The 20,644-nt window shown below is 68.9% G+C and overlaps 2 protein-coding genes across 2 annotated transcripts; one reads left to right on the top strand and one right to left on the bottom strand.

Moving 5' to 3' along the window:
• RARA (retinoic acid receptor alpha) lies at positions 1 to 16,671 on the top strand. The gene is given in 12 exon segments (XM_056362512.1): positions 1 to 337; positions 12,698 to 12,741; positions 12,743 to 12,847; positions 12,934 to 13,075; positions 14,087 to 14,247; positions 14,333 to 14,509; positions 14,606 to 14,659; positions 14,661 to 14,771; positions 14,773 to 14,812; positions 15,045 to 15,203; positions 16,318 to 16,431; positions 16,434 to 16,671. Coding segments are annotated over 12 exon segments (1,380 nt in total). The 5' UTR covers positions 1 to 159; the 3' UTR covers positions 16,529 to 16,671.
• A 1,097-nt stretch (positions 16,672 to 17,768) lies between these two features.
• On the bottom strand, positions 17,769 to 19,072 carry GJD3 (gap junction protein delta 3). The gene is made up of 2 exons (XM_056362424.1): positions 18,993 to 19,072; positions 17,769 to 18,672 (listed from the first exon to the last, which is right to left on the bottom strand). Exon 2 carries the CDS (start codon positions 18,663 to 18,665, stop codon positions 17,937 to 17,939), a length of 729 nt encoding a protein of 242 aa, XP_056218399.1. The 5' UTR covers positions 18,666 to 18,672; positions 18,993 to 19,072; the 3' UTR covers positions 17,769 to 17,936.
• Between the last annotated feature and the right edge of the window lie 1,572 nt (positions 19,073 to 20,644).

The following is a 20,644-nucleotide window of genomic DNA, read 5'->3' as shown; positions in this document are numbered from 1 at the left end:
TTGCTCTCCCCCCCCTACCCCCAGCAGCATCGCAGGAGCCAGCGCCACCAGCAAGGACAGCCGCCGGGGCATTGGGGTGCCCACGGGCCCCATGCTCTGCTCGGGCCCTGCGCCCCGCGCCTGAGAGCTCCCCCCCCGCCACGCCGGAGACCCCCCACCATGGCCAGCAACAGCAGCTCCTGCCCCACGCCTGGAGGGGGGCACCTCAATGGCTACCCTGTGCCCCCTTATGCCTTCTTCTTCCCCCACATGCTGGGGGGGCTGTCGCCGCCCAGCACACTGGCTGGCATCCAGCACCAGCTGCCCGTCAGCGGATACAGCACCCCCTCACCTGCCAGTGAGTACCGCGGCCTCGTGGGGGGGTGGGGTGGGACCCCCAGTGATGGGGGGGTTGTGTGTGGACCCCTCTGTGCCGGGGTTGTGGAACGTGGGTACAGACCCCAGGCTGCTGTTCCGGCGCCGCTCTGTAACCTGCCCAGGGTGGTGGCACGGGTGAAGGCAGCTGGGGGGTCTCCCTGCTGTCGGCCACCGCATCGCCCACCCTGAGGAGCTGTGTTTGGGGGGCACTGGCACGTTGGTGGGAGGGAGGGCGAGCGCCGGGTGCTTCTCACTGTGTGTCCCCATTAGTGCTGCCGCTGGGGAAACTGAGGCAGGAGCGGGGCAGTGGCACCTGGCGGGGTGTGTGTGTCAGTTAATTGCTGCTGTGTGGCCGCCTTCGTTAATGGCCGTGTTTATACCCCGGCTGTTAACGGCCCAGCTGGCCCTGGTTAGGGGACGTTGGCTGTCCCCGTCCCCGGCACCCACCGCGGTCAGGCTGGCGGGACGGGGGGCTCCGTGGTGATGGGCGGCTCGGTGGTGGCGGGGGGCCCGGTGTGGCGCTGCGTCCCCACGGCGGCTCTTTGTTCGCCGGCGGCGCGGGGGGCCGCCCGTGGGGGAGGCGATGAAGGCAATCATCGCGTCTGCTCCTGATTCAATTTCCCCCTGACAGGGTCGTCCATCACGGCCCCGGTAATCACCCGCCCCGCCGCGCCGGCAGCTGGGAGCCATGGGCGGTGGGCTCCGGGCCGGGGTCCTCCCTGCGCCGTCACCCCCCCAGCCCTCAGCGTGCCTCAGTTTCCCCGAACCCCCCGCTGGGTGCCACGGGGGCAGCTGCTGGATCCTGCCACCCCTGCGGATGGGTGCCATCGCCGTGCCGCCATGGGTGCCCCGCGGCGCCCGCCGTCGGGGAGGTCCCCGTGGGACGGGGTGTGGCAGGGCCCCTCCGGCACAAGCCCTGGCCCCGGGGGACGGTGCAGGCCCGGGCAGGGCCGGCCCCGGGTTGCTGTCCCCCGCCGAGCCGCCCCGGCGGCGGTGGGACCCAGTGGGACCAGTTCAGCGACTGGGGTGTCGGCGGGTGGGGCCCCCTCCTCCGCGCTGGCTCTGGGGCCATTCCCGCCGCGCAGTGTTGTGGGAACGGGTCCGGGGGGGGGCCACCTGTCCTGTCCCCCCCCCGTCCCCCCCCCCATCTCTACACTGGGGCTGGGGTCCATGGGCAGGGCTGGGGGTTGCCCTGGGGCTGATGGCAACCGGGGTGAACCGTGCCTCAGTTTCCCCTTGGCCTTCCCTGCTGGGGTGCCCGGGGGGTCCCGGGGGACACAGGGAGTGGGGGCACCGTGTTTGCACCCCCCCGTAGCACCCGTACAGCCGGGTGGGTGTCCTGTGTGTAGGTCCTGCAGTATTTGGGGTGTGCCCACACGAGGTGCCCCCCGCTCTGGCTCCTGGTGGTGGGGCCAGCAAGGAGGTGCTGGGGTCTGTGTCCCAGCTGGGAGGGGGCCTGGGGGCTGCGGGAGGGGCTCAGTGCGGGGGCCGCCCCCCCCCCCCCCCCCCGCCGTGTCCAGCCCACCACCGGCCCGCCCTCGCCAGATGTGTTGCAGCTGTACGGCCCCGGGGCTGATCCGGCTGGGACCTCCTGGGGGTGCAGATGCCCCCCGGGTTCAGATAGGCACCTGCTGGGTCTGTGGGTGTCGGGATGGGGAGCCGGGGGGGCAGTGGGGGCTGCAGGGGTGCTGCCGGGGCCGGATCGGGCCCCTGCGGTGCTGTGTGCTTTGCCCTTGGCATAGATTGGCCATATCCTGTTTGTGGTGCTGGGGGCTGCCCTGCCCGCTGGGGGTGCGGGGGGGCCTCCTGCACCCCCCTGGCCTGAGGAGGGTGTCCCTTAGTGCCGGTGTCAGAGCGCTGGCAAAGGGGAAGTGAGTGGAGTCCCTGGGGATCCCTGGCATTGCTCCCCCCACCCCCCTCCCCCGGCCCCCGATGTGGGGCACCCCAGGGTGGGCGGGGGGGCAGCCGGGGACGACCCAGGTGGCTGTGGGGCCTCTCTGCGTTCACAGTTGCGTGTGGGCATAAGTGAGCTCACATGGTGAGTGTGCACACTTGGGGGGGGGGGGGGGGGGGGGCTGTGTGTGCATGCCTGCCTCGTGCAACTGGCGTGTGCATGGAGCTGCATGTCCACGGTGCTGTGCGCGTGCGCTGTCGGCTGTGCATGCCCGTGTGCGCACGCCCTGTGTGTGCACACCCACGTGTGCACGCTGGGCTGGGCGCGGCGCGTAGCCAGCGTACACAGGGCTGAGCGGCCGTGCGGGGGGGGTGAGCGCGCGTGCACGCAGTGCCAGCCCCCCCCCCCCCCGTGTGTGTGTCTGTGCCCGCAGTGCACGTCGCGGGGCCGCCGGTGTGCCCGTGCCGCGTGTGTGCATGTGTGGCGGGTGCCAGCGCCGTGCCTGTGCCCTCATCCCTGTCCCAGGGGCTCTGCGGTGGCCTCTTGCCGTGGGGTCTGGTTGGCCCTGGGGGTCCCCTCCCCGCTGCTGGCCCAGGCGGGGGTCTCGGGGGGCTACGGGCAGATTTCTGCCCACTGCCCCACAAGGGGCTCCCTGGGCTGCCACCCCCAGCCCACCCTCCCTCTGCCCTGGTTCCCAGGCCTGGCTGCGGGAATCGGGACCCCGGTGCGGCCCCCTCCCCTGCAGCCGGCCCCCCCGACCCCGCTCTGGGCTGCCGGGACGGGGGGGCCCCGCGGCCGGGCCCGGCGTGTCACCCTACCCGCTGGCTCCGATTTCCTCAGCGCTGCAGCCGCTCCCCCGCAGCGCCCCGTAATTAATTAATTTTTAAAAATTAATGAGCAAAACGTGCTCCCTGCAGGCCGGGGGCCGCGGGCAGGGGTGGTGGGGCTGGGGGGCCCCTCTCGGGGCAGAGGCCGGGGAGTCCCTGTGGGGGTGCGGTGCTGGGGACCCCCTGGCCCCCCCATCGCCGCCCTGGGAAGATTGATGATGCTGAGCTGGGCGCTGGGCCCCCGCGCCTGGGAAAGCCCATTACGGCGGGAGGTTTTCTATCACTGTCACGGGGGCCGGGGGGAGCCGCCTGCGCCGGCCGGGAATTTGCCGCGCTCAAAAGCCACTGAAGGGGATAAATGGGGTCTTTTGAAGTGGGTGGAGGGGAGGGGGGCTGCAGGGCCCCGAGGTGCTGGCGTGATGCTGGGGGGGAAGGGGCCGGGGCCAAGCACCCCGTAACCCAGGCTTGGGGGGGGGGTTTTTGCGTGGGGGGTCCCCAGCATCCCTGCCCACGTCCCGTTGTCCGCTAGGGCTGTGACCCCGCAGTCCCCGAGCTGCCCGCTCCAGGTACAGCGGTGTCCCCCATGGTGTCCCCATGGGGTTTGTGGCTGGGTCTCCATCATGCTCGTGGGGGCATCTTGTGTTCCTCGGGAGCATCAGTGACCCCCCCACCAGTGTGGCCAGCAGGAAGCGGGGCTGGGGGGTGCTCTTGATTGGGGGGCCCCATTCTAGTGTCGCCCCATTCTAGTGTCACCCCATTCCAGTGTCACCAGGCACAGAAGTGTCCCCTGGCGTGTCCCCATGGGGTTTGTGGCTGGGTCTCCATCATGCTTGTGAGGGCATCTTGTGTTTCCTCGGAGCATCGGTGACCCTCATGAGTGTGGCCAGCAGGAAGCGGGGGCTGGGGGGTGCTGCTGAGGGGCCCCATTCCAGTGTCACCCCATTCCAGTGTCACCAGGCTGCTGGTGGGGCAGTGGGACAAGGTGCTGGGGACAGATGGGGCGTCCCCATCCCCTCGTGCCGTGGGACTGCGTGCAGAGCGCTCCCCTCACCCAGTTCCTCTTGGCTTCTGCATTAAGGCTTTGGGTTTTTTTTGGTTTTGGGGTTTGGTTGGTTTGTTTTTTTTTTGTAATCTCTGTTTCTTCCTGTAGCCACCGGCGCGGGAGGGGAAGCGCTGCCCGGTGGGATGGCCACCGGCCTGCGTGCCATGGCCAGCCGTGCCACAGCCCAGCCGTGCGGTGCCATCGGCCTGCGTCCCCTCCGTCCCCTCCGTCCCCTCCGTCGCAGCCACATTCTTTCCAGCGCTGGTAAATGAGTCAAAGCAGACATTTGTCATGTTCGCTGCAGGAAGTTGGAGGAGCGCTGGGCTTTTGTTCAGAAACCTGCTGGCTAAGCAAAGCCTTTGACTTCTATTATTATTTAAACAGGCGCTGCTGATCCGCAGCGCAGGCACACACGCACACACATGCATGCACACACATACACATACATACACACGCACACGCCTCCCGGCCTTTTTCTTATTCTGGTTGGTTTTGTTTTTGGGGTTTTTTTGTTTTGTTTTCCTCCCCTTTCCTCCCCTCTCTTTGGGGGGGGCAGGTTGGGAATGGAAGTGGGGCGGCCCTGGCTGCTCACTTTGGGGCCGGGGCTGGGGGTGCTGCTGGCGTGTGCAGGGCTGTGGCGTGTGGGTGTGCAGAGTGTGCCCGTGCTGGCGAGAGGGTGCCCTCGGTGTCGGGGTGTGTGTGCACGCACAGTTCTGTGTGTGTGTATTGCCCTGCATCCTGCATACTGCTCTGTGTGCACACACGCACATGCACACACGCTTGCACACGTACATCTGCTCGTGCACGCTCCCTGCTTGCTTCATGTGGCTGTGCAGGGCTGGCGTGTGTGGTAGTGCCCACATCTGCCCAGCTGTGCACATGCATGTGCTTCTCCTGTCCCTGGGCCCTGCAGCACCCTGGGGCACAACTGTGGTGGGCAGTGCCAGGCTGGGGCACCACGAACCCTCGTGGGGTCCAGAGGCTCCGTGCCCGCTGTGGAGTGGCCGTGCTGGTGCTGCTGCGGTGTGTGGAAGCAAGGGTAGTGGTGAGACGAGACGGTGAGACGGTGCAGTGGGGAGGTGGCACTGCCAGTGCCTGTCCTACCAGCCCCGGCTGGTGGCCACTGTCCTTGGTGCAGGTCCATCCTTGGTGTGGGTCAGTCCCTGTCTGGGGTGCAGGCAGCGGTGCTGAGCCAGCTGTGCTGCGTGGGGGTGACACTGGTCTGTGCTGCCACTGCTTGGTGGCCCCAGGAGGGGCCCTGGCTTTGGGGCGTCAACTCCAGTGGGGGGCATGTACATGGGCAGCGTGGTGGGGAGGGCTAGTGTGTTGTTCTCTGCCCTCATGGGCCACATGCAAGCACATGCGTGTGCAGTGGGGCTGTGCACATGTGCAGATCCAGCAGGGATGTGCTCAGCTGTTGTATGTGACACCATGTCCCCCACCAAGCACAGCATGTATGTAAGTGTGCAGAAGGAATGCACATGTGTATGTGCACACAGGACAGCCTGTGTGCACATATGTGCACACGCATACACGCATGCACACGCACACACCCCCACCACCATGCAGGGGTGTAGTGGGACCACACACAGGCCCTCTGCCGCAGGGATGCCAACAAGCACATACCCTATCATGCAGCAGGAACATGTGTGCACACGCAGGCACACATGTGTGTAGTGGGGGTGTGCATATGCACACACACAGATCCAGTGGGGCATGCTTGGCTGCTCCTGTGCTTGGTGGGGACATGGTGCCACACACATGTACTGTGTGTGCAGAAGGAATGTGCACGTGTGTGCGCACACAGGCTGTCCCACGTGCACCCACGCGCAGCCCCCACACGCAAGGATGCAGTGGGGGGCACACGGGCCCTTCTGCAGCGGCGATGCAGACAGGCACGTACCCCATCGCGCAGCGGGGACACGCATGCACATGCATGCACACCCACGCGCACACGCCTGTGCGCCCCCCGGGGCCCCCCAGTGCGGTGGCACCCGCACCCCGGGGGGGCGGCCGGGGGTCAGGGCGAGGTGAGCCCTTCCCCGCCGGGTTCACCCGCAGTTCACCCGCATCCCATTAGGCAAATGAGCCGCGGCCGCCTGGGCAGCCCCGCGGCCCGGGCAGCCCCCGGCCCCGCTCCCGCCTGGCGCTGGCCGAGCGGAGCGGAGCGGGGGCGGGGGGGGCGGCCCCGCGGCGCGCAGCGGGTTAAGGCTGTGGGGAGGCGGCGGGTGTCGGGAGGGACCGGGGCTGCCGGAGCCGCAGAGGCCGGCGGGGCTGGCGCCTTCCTCCCCTCCCCCCTCCTCCTCCTCCTCCCCCTCCCCCCTCCCGCCGCCGCCCTGCGCCGGGCGCGGAGCGGAGCGGCGGGGGCCCCGCTCCCCGGCTGAGCGGGCGGCGGGGCCATGGCAGCGCGGCGCGGGGCGCCCCGGGGGCCCGGCCGGCCGGGGGGGGGGAGGCCGCTGAGCGCCCGGGGCCGCCCCCACCGCCGGAGCGGGGGAGCCGCCCCCGCGGCCCCGGGCCATGTACGAGGGTGCGGCGGTGGCGGGGGCTGCCCCCCGGCCCCTTCCTCCGGATGGATTTCTACGGCCGGGCCGGGGCTGCCTGCTGCCCGAGCGCGGCCCCCCCCGCGCCCCGCGGCGCCCCCCGCCGCCCCCGCCCTGGAGCAGCTCCGGCCGCTGTAGGTACCTGCGCCCCGGGGGCGGCCGGGCCCCTCACTGCGGCCTCGGGTGCCGGCCGATCGGGGGGGGGGGGGGGGGGGGGGGGGGGGGCGGGCGGCGGGGATGGGAGCTGGGGGCTGGGGGGGGGATGGGTGCTTGGCGCGGCGGGGAGGGGCTGAGCAGGGTGCTGGGTGCTGGGCCGGGGGGGTGCTGGGCTCAGCCCCCGTCCCTCCCCGCCCGCCCCCATCGCGGGCCGAGCTGTGCGCAGATGCCGCCGGCTCGGCCATAAACAACCCGCGTCCCATTTCGGGGGGAGCCGCGCCGGGGCTCCCCTCGCACCCCCTTCCCGCGGGGGGGGGGGGGGGGGGGGCCGCGGCAGCGCCAGCTCCACCGGGAATTTCATTCCCTCCTGATAAGGGCTCCGACAAAATCCAATTAACTACAGAGCCGCTGCGCCTGCTGCTGCTGCTGCTGCTGCTGCACGGGTGGAGGGGGGGCGGTAGCGTGGGGCCCCCCCCCCGGCCACGACCCTGCCAGGGATCGGGGTGCCCCCCTGGGCTGGGGTGTCCTGGGTGCTGGTGTGGGGCTCGGCCAGTCCCGCTCCCACTGGTGGGATCCTGCCCTCTGTCCCTGGGGGGGTCCACAGCACAGTGTCCCCCGGGGGTCCCCCACTGTCCTTGGGGACGGGCATCCCCCGGTGCTGTGGGGCGTGGAGGGCGCGCGGGGCGTGGGGTGGGCGGTGGGTGCCCGCAGGGGTACAGGCATCGCACCCCCAGCTGCTGGCTGGCCCGGGGGCTGTCACCCCACGGGGGGCACAGGGCCCTGCTGAGCTTTGTGCCCACTGCGCAGGGGGGGGCTCTGGAGGGGGTCCCGTGCCCCGCCCCCCCCAGCGGGCGGCCACCCAGCCTGGCCTGGCTCCCAGGGGCCACCAACGCCATAACGGCCTGGGGAAAGTCCTGCCGGGCTCTGCTGGACTTTCACCCCTTCCACAGGGTGGTGGTGGGGGTTGCCTCGCTCCTTGGGGGGGCAGCGAGCCCCTCTCCCCGTTGCTGGTTCCCCCTTCCCGCGGCGGTGGCTGGTGCGGTGCCTTGTGGCTGGTGCTGGGGGGTAGGGGGGGGGGCTGCAGCCATGGCCCCCGCCGTCTCGCTCCCCCCATTGTCTCAGGGCTCGCTCGACCTTTCCGCTGGCATCAGGCATGAGCATGGCGTGAGGGGCCTTTGTCTGCAGCTGGGGACGGTGGGGGGGCTGCTGCGGGGGGCTGCTGCTGCCTCTGCAGGGGGGGCTTGACTTTGGAGCCCCCCAGGGCCAGCAGGGTGCAGGCAGGGCCTGGCGGGGGCTGCGTGGCCCAGGCTCCAGTACCATGCCCTTAGCGCAGCAGGACACCCACCCCCCACCGACCCCACTGGGGCGGTGCTGTCCTCAGTGGGGCAACTGGAGGCCACCCCCCCGCCCCCCCCCCCATGCCCCCAGTCCTGCGGGCGAGGGGGCTGCCTGGCCTGAGCCCCTTCCCTGTGGGCTGCAGCTCTGCGTGGACACGCAGCTGCGGTGCTGTGCAGGGCCCCTGGCCCGACCAGGACACCTCTGGGCTCTGGTCACGGTGACCATGACCTGGCGGGCGCGTGGGTGACGGGTGCTGGCGGGACTCCCTGGCAGGGTGCCCCGTTCCCTACGTCACGTCGAGGTGCCGTGTCTCCCCAGCCCGGAGATGCCAGCCTGCGGCATGCCTTAGCGGGTGTCGGGGGCGGCCGTGCCGTGCCTCAGTTTCCCCAGAGACAGCTGTGGCTGTGGCTGGGCTCTGCCCAGCGGGGCTGGCCCCGAGGTGCTGGCTGCTGGCCCGGCGCCGGTGCTGCCCTGCCCGGCGGGACGCCGTCTCGCTGGCGCAGGGGGAAGAGCTGCTCCTTGGGGCGTGGGGGGGGTGTGGGGGGGTGTGGGGAGCCCTCCTGACTCTGCAGCGGGGCCTGGGGACACCCCCACACCACAGCTGGGAAACTGAGGCACGAGGCGGTTCCCAGGGGGTAGTGGAGGGGCTCGCAGGAACCCACCCAGTCAAGCGGGCATCCCGTGCCACTGTGGGTGGTGCCTGGGGGGGGGGGTCCTCGTGGGGGGGGGGGGGGCGGGTGTGCGTACGTGGGGTTGGGTTGTGCGTGGGCACCACCCCACTGGGCACAGGGTGCCCTCGTGTGAGCCGCGCTCCGTCACCCCGGGCTGGCCGGTGGCACGCAGCCAGCGCAGCGCTGTGGCGCGGGGGGGTGGGGGTGGCGCGCAGCGGATGGGGGGGAGAGTTGGGGTGGCAAGGACCCCAGTGCTGGTGGTGGGCAGGACCCCTGGGTCTGCTGGGCAGGGTGCCCCATGGGGACCTGGCAGTGGTGGCAGCGCCCGGCGGGCTGAGCACCGTGCCAGGGGCAGGACTGGGCACCCCCCAGCAGGGCACCCCGGCTGCTGGGACCCTCCTTTCCCCCCTCCCGTGCTCCCAGAGAGGTGCAGGAATTCAGGGCATGTGGGATCCTCGTCTCTGGGTGGGCGCCCACTGTCCCGCCTGGCACAGCACCCCTCGGGGTGGCTTTCCTCTGCACCCCCCGACTCCAGAGCCCTGCGCCCCATCCCGGCTCTGGCCTGGGAGCGATGGCCGGTTGTTGGGGGGGGGTGGCAGCAGCCCAGTCTGCTGTGCCCCCCCCGGGCCCTGGCAGGCGGCGTGGGCCCCGCGGGCGCTTTCCCACGCCAGGGGCGGGGGTGCCGGGTGTCGGGGTGCCCCGGGGTCCCTCGGTGCGGGCAGGAAGCGGCCGGCGGGGGCGGCTGGGCGGGGGCGGCGCGTTCGCCCGGGGATGCTGGCGGAGCTGCAGCATCTGGTCTGCAGCTGGGCTCTGCTTCCTCCGGGCGGGGGGGGCGGGGGGGCCGCCTGCATCCCTCCTGTTCCAGGAGATGGGGCTGGGGGAGGGGAGGGAGCCGGGACAAACGGGGGTCCCTGGGGTCCCCAGCCAGACTTTCCTGCACCCAGCCCTGCAGGAGCAAGGGTGGTTTGCACCCATCCTGCCCGCTCAGCACCTTTGGGTGCTGCTCTGTGTCCACCTCCTGCCCCGCAGGGGTGCGAGGGGCGCCCAGGCCTGATGCCAGGGTGAGGGGCTGGCTGCGGTGCCTGTGGCCCCGTCCCCACCCTGGTGGCACGGCGGTCCCTTCGATGGTGGGCAGCGGGTGGCGGGGGATTCCCGTGGCGCTGGCACAGCCGTGCCTGCCTGGGGACGCCAGCGTGCGCCGGCGCGTGGGGGGGGGGGGAAGCGGGGTCCCCTCCCCCCCCTCCGCACCCAGCACATCAAAATCTTGTCAAATCTGCATTTTGTGAGTGCAGCTCTTCACGAGGAAGTTCTTAAATTATATAAAAGAGGGCGATAAATTATAGACGACGTTCGCTCAGTCACTTTAATGGCTCCGCTCCCTCGAGTGGCAGCGGTGATTTATTCAGTGCCGCCCGGGAAGCTCTGCCCGGCTTGCTCGCCTCCGCACCCCGCTCGCTCCTACTGCACCCCGAACGCTCACCTCCGCACCCCACATGCTCGCATCCCACCCCGCACGCTCATGTCCCACCCTGCGCACTCGCCTCCGCACCCTGCACACTCCTGTCCCACCCTGCACGCTTGTATCCCACCCTGCACACTCCTGTCCCACCCTGCACGCTTGTATCCCACCCTGCACACTCCTGTCCCACCCTGCACGCTTGTATCCCACCCTGCACGCTCACCTTCACACCCTGCATGCTCGCCTCCCTGCTGGCTGCACACTCGTATCCCACCCTCACGCCTCCACACCAGCACACCCGTATCCCACCCGCACGCTCATCTCTGTGCCCTGCACGCTCGTATCCCACCCCCACACTTGTATCCCACCCCACAATCACCTCCGTGCTGGCACACTCGTGTCCCACTCTGCACACTTGTATCCCACCCTGCACGCTCACGCTCCGTGCTGGCACACCCGTATCCACCCTGCACACTCGTAATCCCACCCCTGCACACCCGTATCCCACCCTGCACACCCATATCCACCCTGCACACCCGTATCCCACCCTGCACACTCATATCCCACCCTGCACACCCGTATCCCACCCTGCACACCCGTATCCCACCCTGCACACCCATATCCCACCCTGCACACCCGTATCCCACCCTGCACACTCATATCCTCCCCTGCACACCCGTATCCAGCCCGCACATCCCCCCTGCACACTCATCCACCGCACACCGTATCCCACCCTGCACACCCATATCCCACCCTGCACACCCGTATCCCACCCTGCACACTCATATCCCACCCCTCACCCCATCCCACCCTGCACACCCATATCCCACCCTGCACGCTTGTATCCCACCCTGCACACCCGCATTCCCACCCTGCACACCCCGTATCCCACCCTGCACGCTTGTATCCCACCCTGCACACCCGTATCCCACCCGCACACTCATATCCACCCTGCACACCCGTATCCCACCCTGCACACCCATATCCCACCCTGCACACCCGTATCCCACCCTGCACGCTCGTACCCCACCCTGCACACCTGTATCCCACCCGCACACTCACCTCGCGCCAGCATGCTCAGCCGTCGCCGTTGTGCGGGCGCAGGGGGACGAGCACAATGGGGTGGGTGGCTTTGTCCCACTGTCCCCCTCCTGGCCCAGTCTGCACCCAGGACCACTGCACGGTGGTGGCACAGCCAGGCTGGGGACCCCCACCCATCATCCGTCACCCTCCCGAACCCCAGCACCCGCAAGGACCCCCCCTTGGCTCAGCTCGGGGTGGGTGTGGGGTGGGTGCCCCTGGCCTGTCCCCGCAGCACCCTGAGTGTGGCGGGGCCCTTTTTGGGGTGCAGGGGCTGGGGGGGCGGGGGGGGGCCGGGACTCCCCCGGCGGGCAGGCCTTTAATATCCTGTTTGACTGGTTCGCTTGGCTCTGCTGCAGAAAAACATTCGCAAACATCCCGGAGCAGCCGGGGAGCGCTTAACCCCTGCCTGGCTGCACCCCGCACCGGGGACTGCACCCCGCCTGCACCCCACCCCCCCATGGCTGGGGCTGTGCTGGGGTGGGCGACGGGCTCATCCCGGGGGGCTCGGGGATCTTCCGGGTGGTCCTGGGGGGCAGGATCGAGCTGGCATGTCCCATGAGGTGCTGGGGTGAGACACATCCCGTGGGATGTTGGGGTGCAGGAGGGAGCTGGCACACCCCATGGGATGTTGGGGTGCAGGGGGGGCAGACGTGTCCCAGAGATGTTGGGGTGCAGGGGGCACGGGCTGCACCCTGCGGGCTGGCGGGGGCCGTTGCAGCACGTGGTGGCTGGGGCTGCCTGCTGCAGGGATGGGGCCAGCGCTGCCCTCGGGGCTGTCCCCCATGGGGGGGCCATGGGGTGCCAGCGGGGTGCTGCCGTGCCCGTCCCCTCTGGGGGGGCCCTGCCACCGGCTGGGGGGCAGCGGGCAGGCCCGGGCTGTGCACACATGTGTGCCCACACGTGCAAGCGTGTGGCACTGCCCCCCCCACCCCCTGTCCCCCGCCCCCTGCCCTGGCCCTGCACCATGCTGGCCCCACGGATGCCATCAGTGCCGCCCACACGGGGGGCTCCTGGATCCCAGCTTCTTTCTTTTTTTTTTTTTCTTTTTTTTTTCTTTTTTTTTTTTTTGTCTGCCTGAATTCCACATCGTCTCTGTGGCCTGGAAATGTCAACTTGCATCTTCCCAGCTCACGTCCTCTCCCCGCTGGCCCCGTGTGACCTGGCCCCGTGGTCGGGCAGGGCTGGGTGGGCAGCGCACGGGGGCTGCCGGGACCCCTGGCCCCAGGGGTCAGCCCTGGCGCTGTCAGGGGGTGCAGGACGTGGGGGGTCCCCACAGGGCCAGCCCTGCCTGGGGGTCTCGGTGCCCTGAGTGCCATCCTCTTCCCTGCAGCGGTCGAGACGCAGAGCACCAGCTCAGAGGAGATCGTGCCCAGCCCCCCCCTCGCCCCCACCCCTGCCCCGCATCTACAAGCCCTGCTTCGTCTGCCAGGACAAGTCCTCGGGGTACCACTACGGGGTGAGCGCCTGCGAGGGCTGCAAGGTGAGAGCTGCCAGCACCCCCATGGCGGGGTCACCGTCCCCTCGGGTCCCCAGTTGGGCACTGACTGGGGTCTGTGGGGTCCCTAGGGCTTCTTCCGCCGCAGCATCCAGAAGAACATGGTGTACACGTGCCACCGGGACAAGAACTGCATCATCAACAAGGTGACGCGCAACCGGTGCCAGTACTGCCGCCTCCAGAAGTGCTTTGAAGTCGGCATGTCCAAGGAGTGTGAGTGTGATTGGGGACGCGAATGGGGACAGGGATGGGGACAGGGACCGGAATGGCATGGGATGGAGACGGTGATGGGATGGGGACAAGGATGTGGTTGGGGACAGGGCAGTGATGGGGACACCCCTGCCTGTGTGCACCGGGGGGGGGTCTGGCCACAGTTGGCCATCCCGGCAGCCCCAACCATGTGCCCAGCAAGGCCCTGGGGGGGGATGGGGGGGCCCCCCCTAGGTTTGTGTCGCAGCCTGGCTGTTGCCTGGGCAACGCATGATTGATGATGTCAGAGATAAATGATGCTGACGAGGCCTCCCGGTGCCTGCGTGCCAGTTGTCATGGTGCCCGGCTGTACCCCCTGTGCGACGCGGCATCACCGGGGGTGGGTGACCGGGGGTGATGGCTGCTGGGGCGCAGCTGCACACCCCCCCCCCCCGCAAGCCCTGCCCCATCTGCCTGCCCCTGTGGGGCATGTGACCCCCTGGGAGGGGGCTGCCAGCTGCCGGGGGGGGCCAGGCACAGCCGGGGTGGGTTCAGCATCCCAGGGACTGCATCTCACCCTGCACCGAAGGGGGCTCCTGGCCCACCCAGCCCACAGAGGCTGATCCCTGCTCCCCCCGCCCCCCGTCTCAGGCGTCCTCTGCACACCCCCGTGACGAGCGCGGTGCCTCAGCTGCCATTTTCTCTCTGTGGTGTTTTTCGCCGCTGTATCGTCGGCCACTGCAGAGCCGAGCTGAGCACTGTCCCCAGGGCAGGGGGTGCGGTGTTTCCCCCCCTCCCACGGTGCTCTGTCACCCCTAATTGCCTCCTAATGACCTGAGGGCTTATTAAAGGAGAGCTGCGAGGGGCTGGTGGCTCCGCTGGCCGTTTGTCACCGCGGCTGATCCCATTGCTGGTGGCAGGGGTCCTCATCCTGCCCTGGGCAGGGGAAGGGAGCGCGGTGGAGCTGACCCCCACCCTGGGCAGGGGCTGGGTGGCAACGGGGGCTGGGTGACGCCGACCCTGCTGTCCCCGCAGCCGTCCGCAATGACCGGAACAAGAAGAAGAAGGACGTGCCCAAGCCGGAGTGCTCAGAGAGCTACATCATCACCCCCGAGGTGGAGGAGCTCATCGAGAAGGTGCGCAAAGCCCACCAGGAGACCTTCCCTGCCCTCTGCCAGCTTGGCAAATACACTACGGTGAGTGTCGGCGGGGGTCTGGGGGTCCTGGGGAGCATGGCAGCCCCCCCCGGCGGGCCCTCACCCCCTCTGCCTCCTGCCGCAGAACAACAGCTCGGAGCAGCGGGTCTCCCTGGACATTGACCTGTGGGACAAGTTCAGCGAATTGTCCACCAAGTGCATCATCAAGACGGTGGAGTTCGCCAAGCAGCTCCCCGGCTTCACCACGCTCACCATCGCCGACCAGATCACCCTCCTCAAAGCCGCCTGCCTCGACATCCTGGTGAGGGCAGGGGCTGGGGCTGGGGACAGGGCTGGGGAGGGGACACCAGGGCTGAGCGCCCCCCGTGCTGTGCTCACCCCCCCACCCCACCCCCAGATCCTGCGGATCTGCACGCGCTACACGCCGGAGCAGGACACCATGACCTTCTCGGGACGGGCTGACGCTGAACCGCACGCAGATGCACAACGCCGGCTTCGGGCCCCTCACCGACCTGGTCTTCGCCTTCGCCAACCAGCTGCTGCCGCTGGAGATGGACGACGCCCGAGACGGGGCTGCTCAGCGCCATCTGCCTCATCTGCGGAGGTGGGTGCTGCGGGGGGTTACAGGGACAGGCACCCACCCGGCGCCCTGGCAGACCCCCGGCACCTCCTCCCCAAATGGCTGGATCAAGCAGCCCCCCAAGTGATGCTCTTTGCCACGACACAGCCCACCCCGGTGACCCCCCCACCGGGAGCTGGGCTGTATCCGTACCCACGGGGGAACGACAGGATGCGTGCTGCCCCCCCGTAACTACTGTTGTCCCCCCCCTCCTCAGACCGCCAGGACCTGGAGCAGCCCGACAAAGTGGACAAGCTGCAGGAGCCGCTGCTGGAGGCGCTGAAGATCTACGTGAGGAAGAGGAGGCCCAACAAGCCCCACATGTTTCCCAAAATGCTCATGAAGATCACAGATCTCCGCAGCATCAGCGCCAAGGGTGAGGGTTTTGGGGTGGGGGGGGTGCCCTCCTGCAGCTCCGTGTTCTGGGGCTCAGCACCACTGTGGGGGGGGGTCCAGGTTGCTCATCCCCAGGGCACAGCATCCTCCGGAGGGGATGAGGGAGGGGGCACCCACAGCACCGTGTCCTCCAGGGACACTGGGGACGTGGCCACGTCCCTCGTCCTCAGCACCTGGTGGGGGGAGCAGAGCCGGGGGAGCTGGTTTGGGGGTGTGGAGTTGGGGGTACTGGGTTTGAGGGTGCTGGGGTGGGAACACCCGTTTGGGGGTGCCAGTTTGAGAGTGCCAGTTTGGGGGTTGCCAGTTTGAGGGTCCTGGTTTGGGGGTGTGGATTTGGGGGTGCTGGTTTGGGGGTGCCGGTTCGAGGGTGCCAGTTTGGGCATGCCAATTTGGGATGCAGGTTTGGGGGGGGCTAGTTTGCAGGTGTGGATTTGGGGGGGCTGGGGGGCTGGTTTGAGGGTCTCAGTTTGGGGGTACCAATTTGAGAGTGCCAGTTTGGGCATGTGGATTTGGGGGGTGCCAGCTTGAGGGTGCTGGTTTGGTGGTGCCGGTTTGAGAGTGCCGGTTTGGGGGTGCCGGTTTAAGGGTGCTGGTTTGGGCACGCCAGTTTGGGGGTGTGGATATGGGGGTGCCAGTTTCGGGGTGCCAGTTTGAGGTTGTGGATTTGGGGGCGCCGGTTTGGGGGTGCGAATTTGGGGGTGCTGGTTTGGGGCACGCCAATTTGGGACGGTTTGGGATGCTGGTTTGAGGGTGCCAGTTTGGGATGCTGGTTTGGGGGTGCCGGTTTGGGATGCTGGTTTGAGGGTGCCAGTTTGGGATGCTGGTTTGGGGTGCTGGTTTGGGATGCTGGTTTGGGGGTGCCGGTTTGGGGGTGCCAGTTTGGGATGCTGGTTTAGGGGTGCTGGTTTGGGATGCTGGTTTGGGGGTGCCAGTTTGGGGATGCTGGTTTGGGGGTGCCGGTTTGGGGGTGCCAGTTTGGGATGCTGGTTTGGGATGCTGGTTTGAGGGTGCCGGTTTGGGATGCTGGTTTGGGATGCTGGTTTGGGGGTGCCAGTTTGGAGGGTACCAGCTGCTGACCCCAACGCTTCCCCCAGGTGCCGAGCGGGTGATCACGCTGAAGATGGAGATCCCGGGATCGATGCCGCCCCTCATCCAGGAGATGCTGGAGAACTCGGAGGGCATGGACACGCTGGGGGGGCAGCCGGGTGGCCCCGCGGGAGCAGTCTGGGACCCCCCCCGGGCAGCTGCAGCCCCAGCCTCTCGCCCAGCTCCAACCGCAGCAGCCCGGCCACGCATTCGCCGTGACCCGCGCCCGGCGCGCACCAGGACAGAGCCCGGCACGTGGCAGGGGGGGGCACCCCGTGCCTCGACCCTGGCTGCAGCCCCCACTGGGGCGGACTCCTCGGCAGCCCCCCCGCCGGCGCAGCCCCGGGACACCCCCCGCCGGAGCAGACCCCGCGGGGAGCCCTGCAGCCCCCGGCCCCCCTCCCGGCCCGGGCGAAGCACGTTGGTTGAGTCACATTTCAGGGGCGTGGGGGCCCTTGGCCGTGTCCCCGGGGGGGGACAGCCCGGCCCCACCAGCACCAGCACACACGGGAGCGCGACCACCAAGCCACCCCCCCAGTCCCGGCTGTCCGGCGGGGGGGGGGGGGGGGAAGCCAGCCAGACCCCGCACGCCGAGGAAGCAGAGTCATTTAAAAGAGAAAAGAAAGCAAAGTATATATATATATAAATATCTATAAATATCTATAAATACGTTTTAAAACCTTTGTAAAAGTTTGGAGGGGTTTTTAGGCCTGTGCAGGTGATGGGGGCACGGTGGGTGCTGCCGGGGGTGGGGGGGTGGGGGGGTTGGGGGGTGGGGGCACACGGTTTATTATTATTAAATATTTTTTTTTGTTGTTGTTGAGATTTTAGTGGTTTTAGAGTCGGGGGGTGCTGGGCGGGCCCTGCCCTGGCCCCCCAGGTGGGGTGGGGGCTGTGGGGGTGTGCGGCGGTGCCAGCCCTGGCCTTGTGGGGAGCGGGGTCCGGCCCTGCCAGCACGGGGAGGATGGGGGGGGGCGGGGGGGGGGGGCTGGCTCCAGAATAAAGTTTATTTATTCTAGTGCCTGGCTCGTTCTTGCTGCAGGGGCAGTGGAGGAGGGGGGGAAACACGGGGGGGGGGGGGAACCAGGGGTGTGGGGGGGCATGGTTGGGGCTGGGGCACCCCAAGTCCTTGGGGATTCTTTGCTGCAGGGGGGCACCCCAGGATCCCTCCATCTGCCCTGCCTGACTGGCCATCCCCAAAGGCTGGGTTGGGGCAGAAGCCTTTGGGGTCCCCCCCAGCACCCCCAAAGCTCCCAGCCCTGCTGCTGCTGTTGCTCCCCGCCCCCCCCTCCCCCCCTCCCCCCTCCCCCCCCCCAGGAGCCGGCCCTGGCTCGCAGAGCCCCGATGCATTCATGACATCCTCAGTGCAGCGTGAGGGCAGCCCTGGCCGCTCCCCGGGGGGGGCTGGGGGTGTGTGGGGGGGGTCAGGGCTGTCCCTGCTGCTGCACAGGGATGGGACCTGTTTGTTTTCCTTTTGTCCGTATTTTTTTTCCCAGCAGCTGCCGGGTGAGGCCCATCCGCCGCCCACGACAGGAACCGGGGGCAGCGGGGCATGGCACAGCCGTGCACCCCTGGCACGGGCTGAGAACGGCCACAACTCGTGCCGGCGATGGCAGCCAGAGGCCGGCTACACCGTCAGGTCCCCACGCAGCGGGGGGCCGGGGGGGCAGCTGGGCTCCTGTAGGACCCCCGCCGGCTGCCCGGGGGCCGGTGCCCGCTCCTGGGGCCGGTGGCAGCACCCAGCCCGGGGCGGGGGGCCCTTGCGTAGGAGGTGGGCGAGCTCGGCCAGGCTGAGCAGCGCCGAGACCAGCCCCACCACGAAGTAGAAGTGGATGAAGACGGTTTTCTCGGTGGGGCGAGAGACGAAGCAGTCGACGCGGTGCGGGCAGGGCCGCCGGCGGCAGACGAAGAGCGGCTGCACCCTGAAGCCGTAGAGCAGCGCCTGCCCCAGCAAGAAGCCCAGCTCGGCAGCGATGCGAGCCACCACGCTGCCCACGTAGAAGGGCTGGAGGCGCCGGGCACGCTGACCGGGGGCCCCCCCGCGCCCCGGCTTGGCTGCCTGGTGCACGGCGAAGATGACGAAGAGGGCGGCGGGGGCCGAGAGCACGACAACGTGGAAGACGAGGAAGCGGTAGTGGGAAATGGGGAACGCGGCGTCGTAGCAAACGGGTTTGCAGCCCGGCTGCTGCGTGTTGCAGACGAATTCTTCCTGCTCGTCCTCAAAGACATCGCTGCCCACGGTGGCCAGGACCAGGATGCGGAAGAGGAGCATCACCACCAGCCAGAACCGCCCCACCATGGGCGAGTGCTCCTGCACCGCGTCCAGCAGCGAGCTGAGGAAGCCCCACTCGCCCATGGCCGCGCTGCGGGAGCGGGGTCAGCGCTGGGGGATGCTGTTCCCACCAGGATGGACCCCAGCGGGCAGCACGGCCCCCTCCAGCTCACCATCCTCCATGCCCCCATCAAACGCATCGCACTGTCCCCACTCCCAGGAGGGTGCCCAGGCAGTGCCAACCCAGCTCATCCCTGTCACGAGCGTCCCCAGGCCTCTGCTGTGCCCCAGGACTCGCTCCCCCCCCTGAGATGGGCCAAGGACACCAGCTGGGGCAGGACCAGCAGCTTCCTCATCCCTTGGACCCCCGGATCCCCTGAGCCCCCCAGCCTGGCGGGGTCACCCTGGTACCTGCGGAGGCTGCGGTCCAGGCGCGGCTGGCGCCAGCTGTCCAGGACTGTTCAGGACTGTCCGGTCCCTTGTCCGGCGGGGCTGGGATGACGGTCCCACAGCCACGCCTGGAGGCCTTTTAAAGAGACAGAGCAGCCGCAGGGGCACCCGGAGGGGAGGGAAGGGCTCGGCTCTGCCGGGGGGGGGGGGGGCCTCAAGGACAAACCCTGCCCCTGCCCCGGGGCCAGCAGCTTCCCAGGGGCACAGGTTGGTGCAGGGGGCAGCGGCCCCCCCATGCAGAAATTCCCCCATTCCTTGGCCTACCCAACGCCCCAGGGCCTCAGGGTCCCAAGCCGCAGCACTCGGCCCCCAGAAGGCCCCCCCGGTGCTGGCATCGCCTCCCTGGCCCCGGCACAGCCCATTGCACCGGCTGCATTTGGCCCCGTGGCCTTGCCTGGGGCACCGTGCCCGGGGGATGCTCCTGGCTGGCACCGTCCCCGCTCTGGGACGCTGTGCCCAGGCTGTCGGGGCCACCGGGGGTCCCATGGACCGTCCTGGGCTGCCCCCGGCTCCGGCATGTGCTGGCAGGCAGAGCCACGCTGGCCGTGCTGCCCGGCAGCTGCGTGTCGGGGCTCCCATCGCCCCTGCCTGGCATGGGGGGGCCTTTGCCTGCGCCTCACTTTCCCTTTCTGCTAACTGGAGCAGAGCCCTGGCCAACACGGGTCACCCTTGGGCCCTCCTCACCCCTCGGGGACCGTGCGATGCCCACAGTGGTGCCCACTGCCCCACAGCTCAGCACCCCCTCCAGCAGCGCTCAGCATCCCCAGCGCCCCCAGTCAGGGAGATTTTGATGGAGGGAGGGAGGGACGCTGCGGTGCTGCCTCTGTGTGCTCATGCTCACACCGATGGCTCTATACATACATTTGGGGTGACGCCGGGGTTACGGGGGCAGCTCCGCGGCCGGCGCGGTGTGGCCATGGCTTTGCCCTTTGCTGGGTGAGTTGTGACAAGGGATTCTCTGGCGCGCTTGTAGCAAGGGGAGCCGTAAATAGCACGGCCCCTCGGCAGGGACGCGCCAGAGATGCTCTCCAGAGCCCGGCAGTGGAAAATCTGACAGCGCTTTCCACACTTGACTGGGTTCCAGCAAAGCACCTCGGTGGCACCGATAGTGCCCGCGCCTGAGTGCCGCACCACAGCCGGAGGGGGCCGAGGGGGCCCGGGGGTTTGCCCGTTGCTCCTGCAGCCCTCAGCTCCTGTGTGCGGTGACCCACCAGCCTGGGACGGGGCCGGAGGTGGGTGTCACAGCTGGGTCCTTCGTCCCCCAGTGCCAGCCCAGCGGCCACCACCGGCTCCTGGTGCCTGCCAGCACGACGGCAGCCCCACGCCAGCCCTGTGCCGTGCGTTTTGGCGGTGTCCATGCCGCTCTGGAGGCCCCGGCGTGCTGCGCACCCACATGTGGGGGACACAGGACATGCCACCTGTCCCCCAGGGCTTCATTGGTGACCCAGATCCCTCCCACCGCGGGGATCCCGTGCACTGACCCCAGATTTCTGCAGGAGCCGAGCCCGATGCCAGCCCCCTGGCAAGCAGCAGCCCCCCGGGGCACAACTCCAGCCCAGAGCACAAACCCTTTGCTGGCGAGTGAAACCCCCCGGCCCGGGAGCGTGGGGCAG

This window comes from Falco biarmicus, chromosome 17, assembly GCF_023638135.1.
Source record: "Falco biarmicus isolate bFalBia1 chromosome 17, bFalBia1.pri, whole genome shotgun sequence".
Lineage (NCBI taxonomy): Eukaryota > Metazoa > Chordata > Aves > Falconiformes > Falconidae > Falco > Falco biarmicus.
Note: the sequence above shows the minus strand (reverse complement) of the source record. Positions and strands in the feature narration are given on the sequence as shown.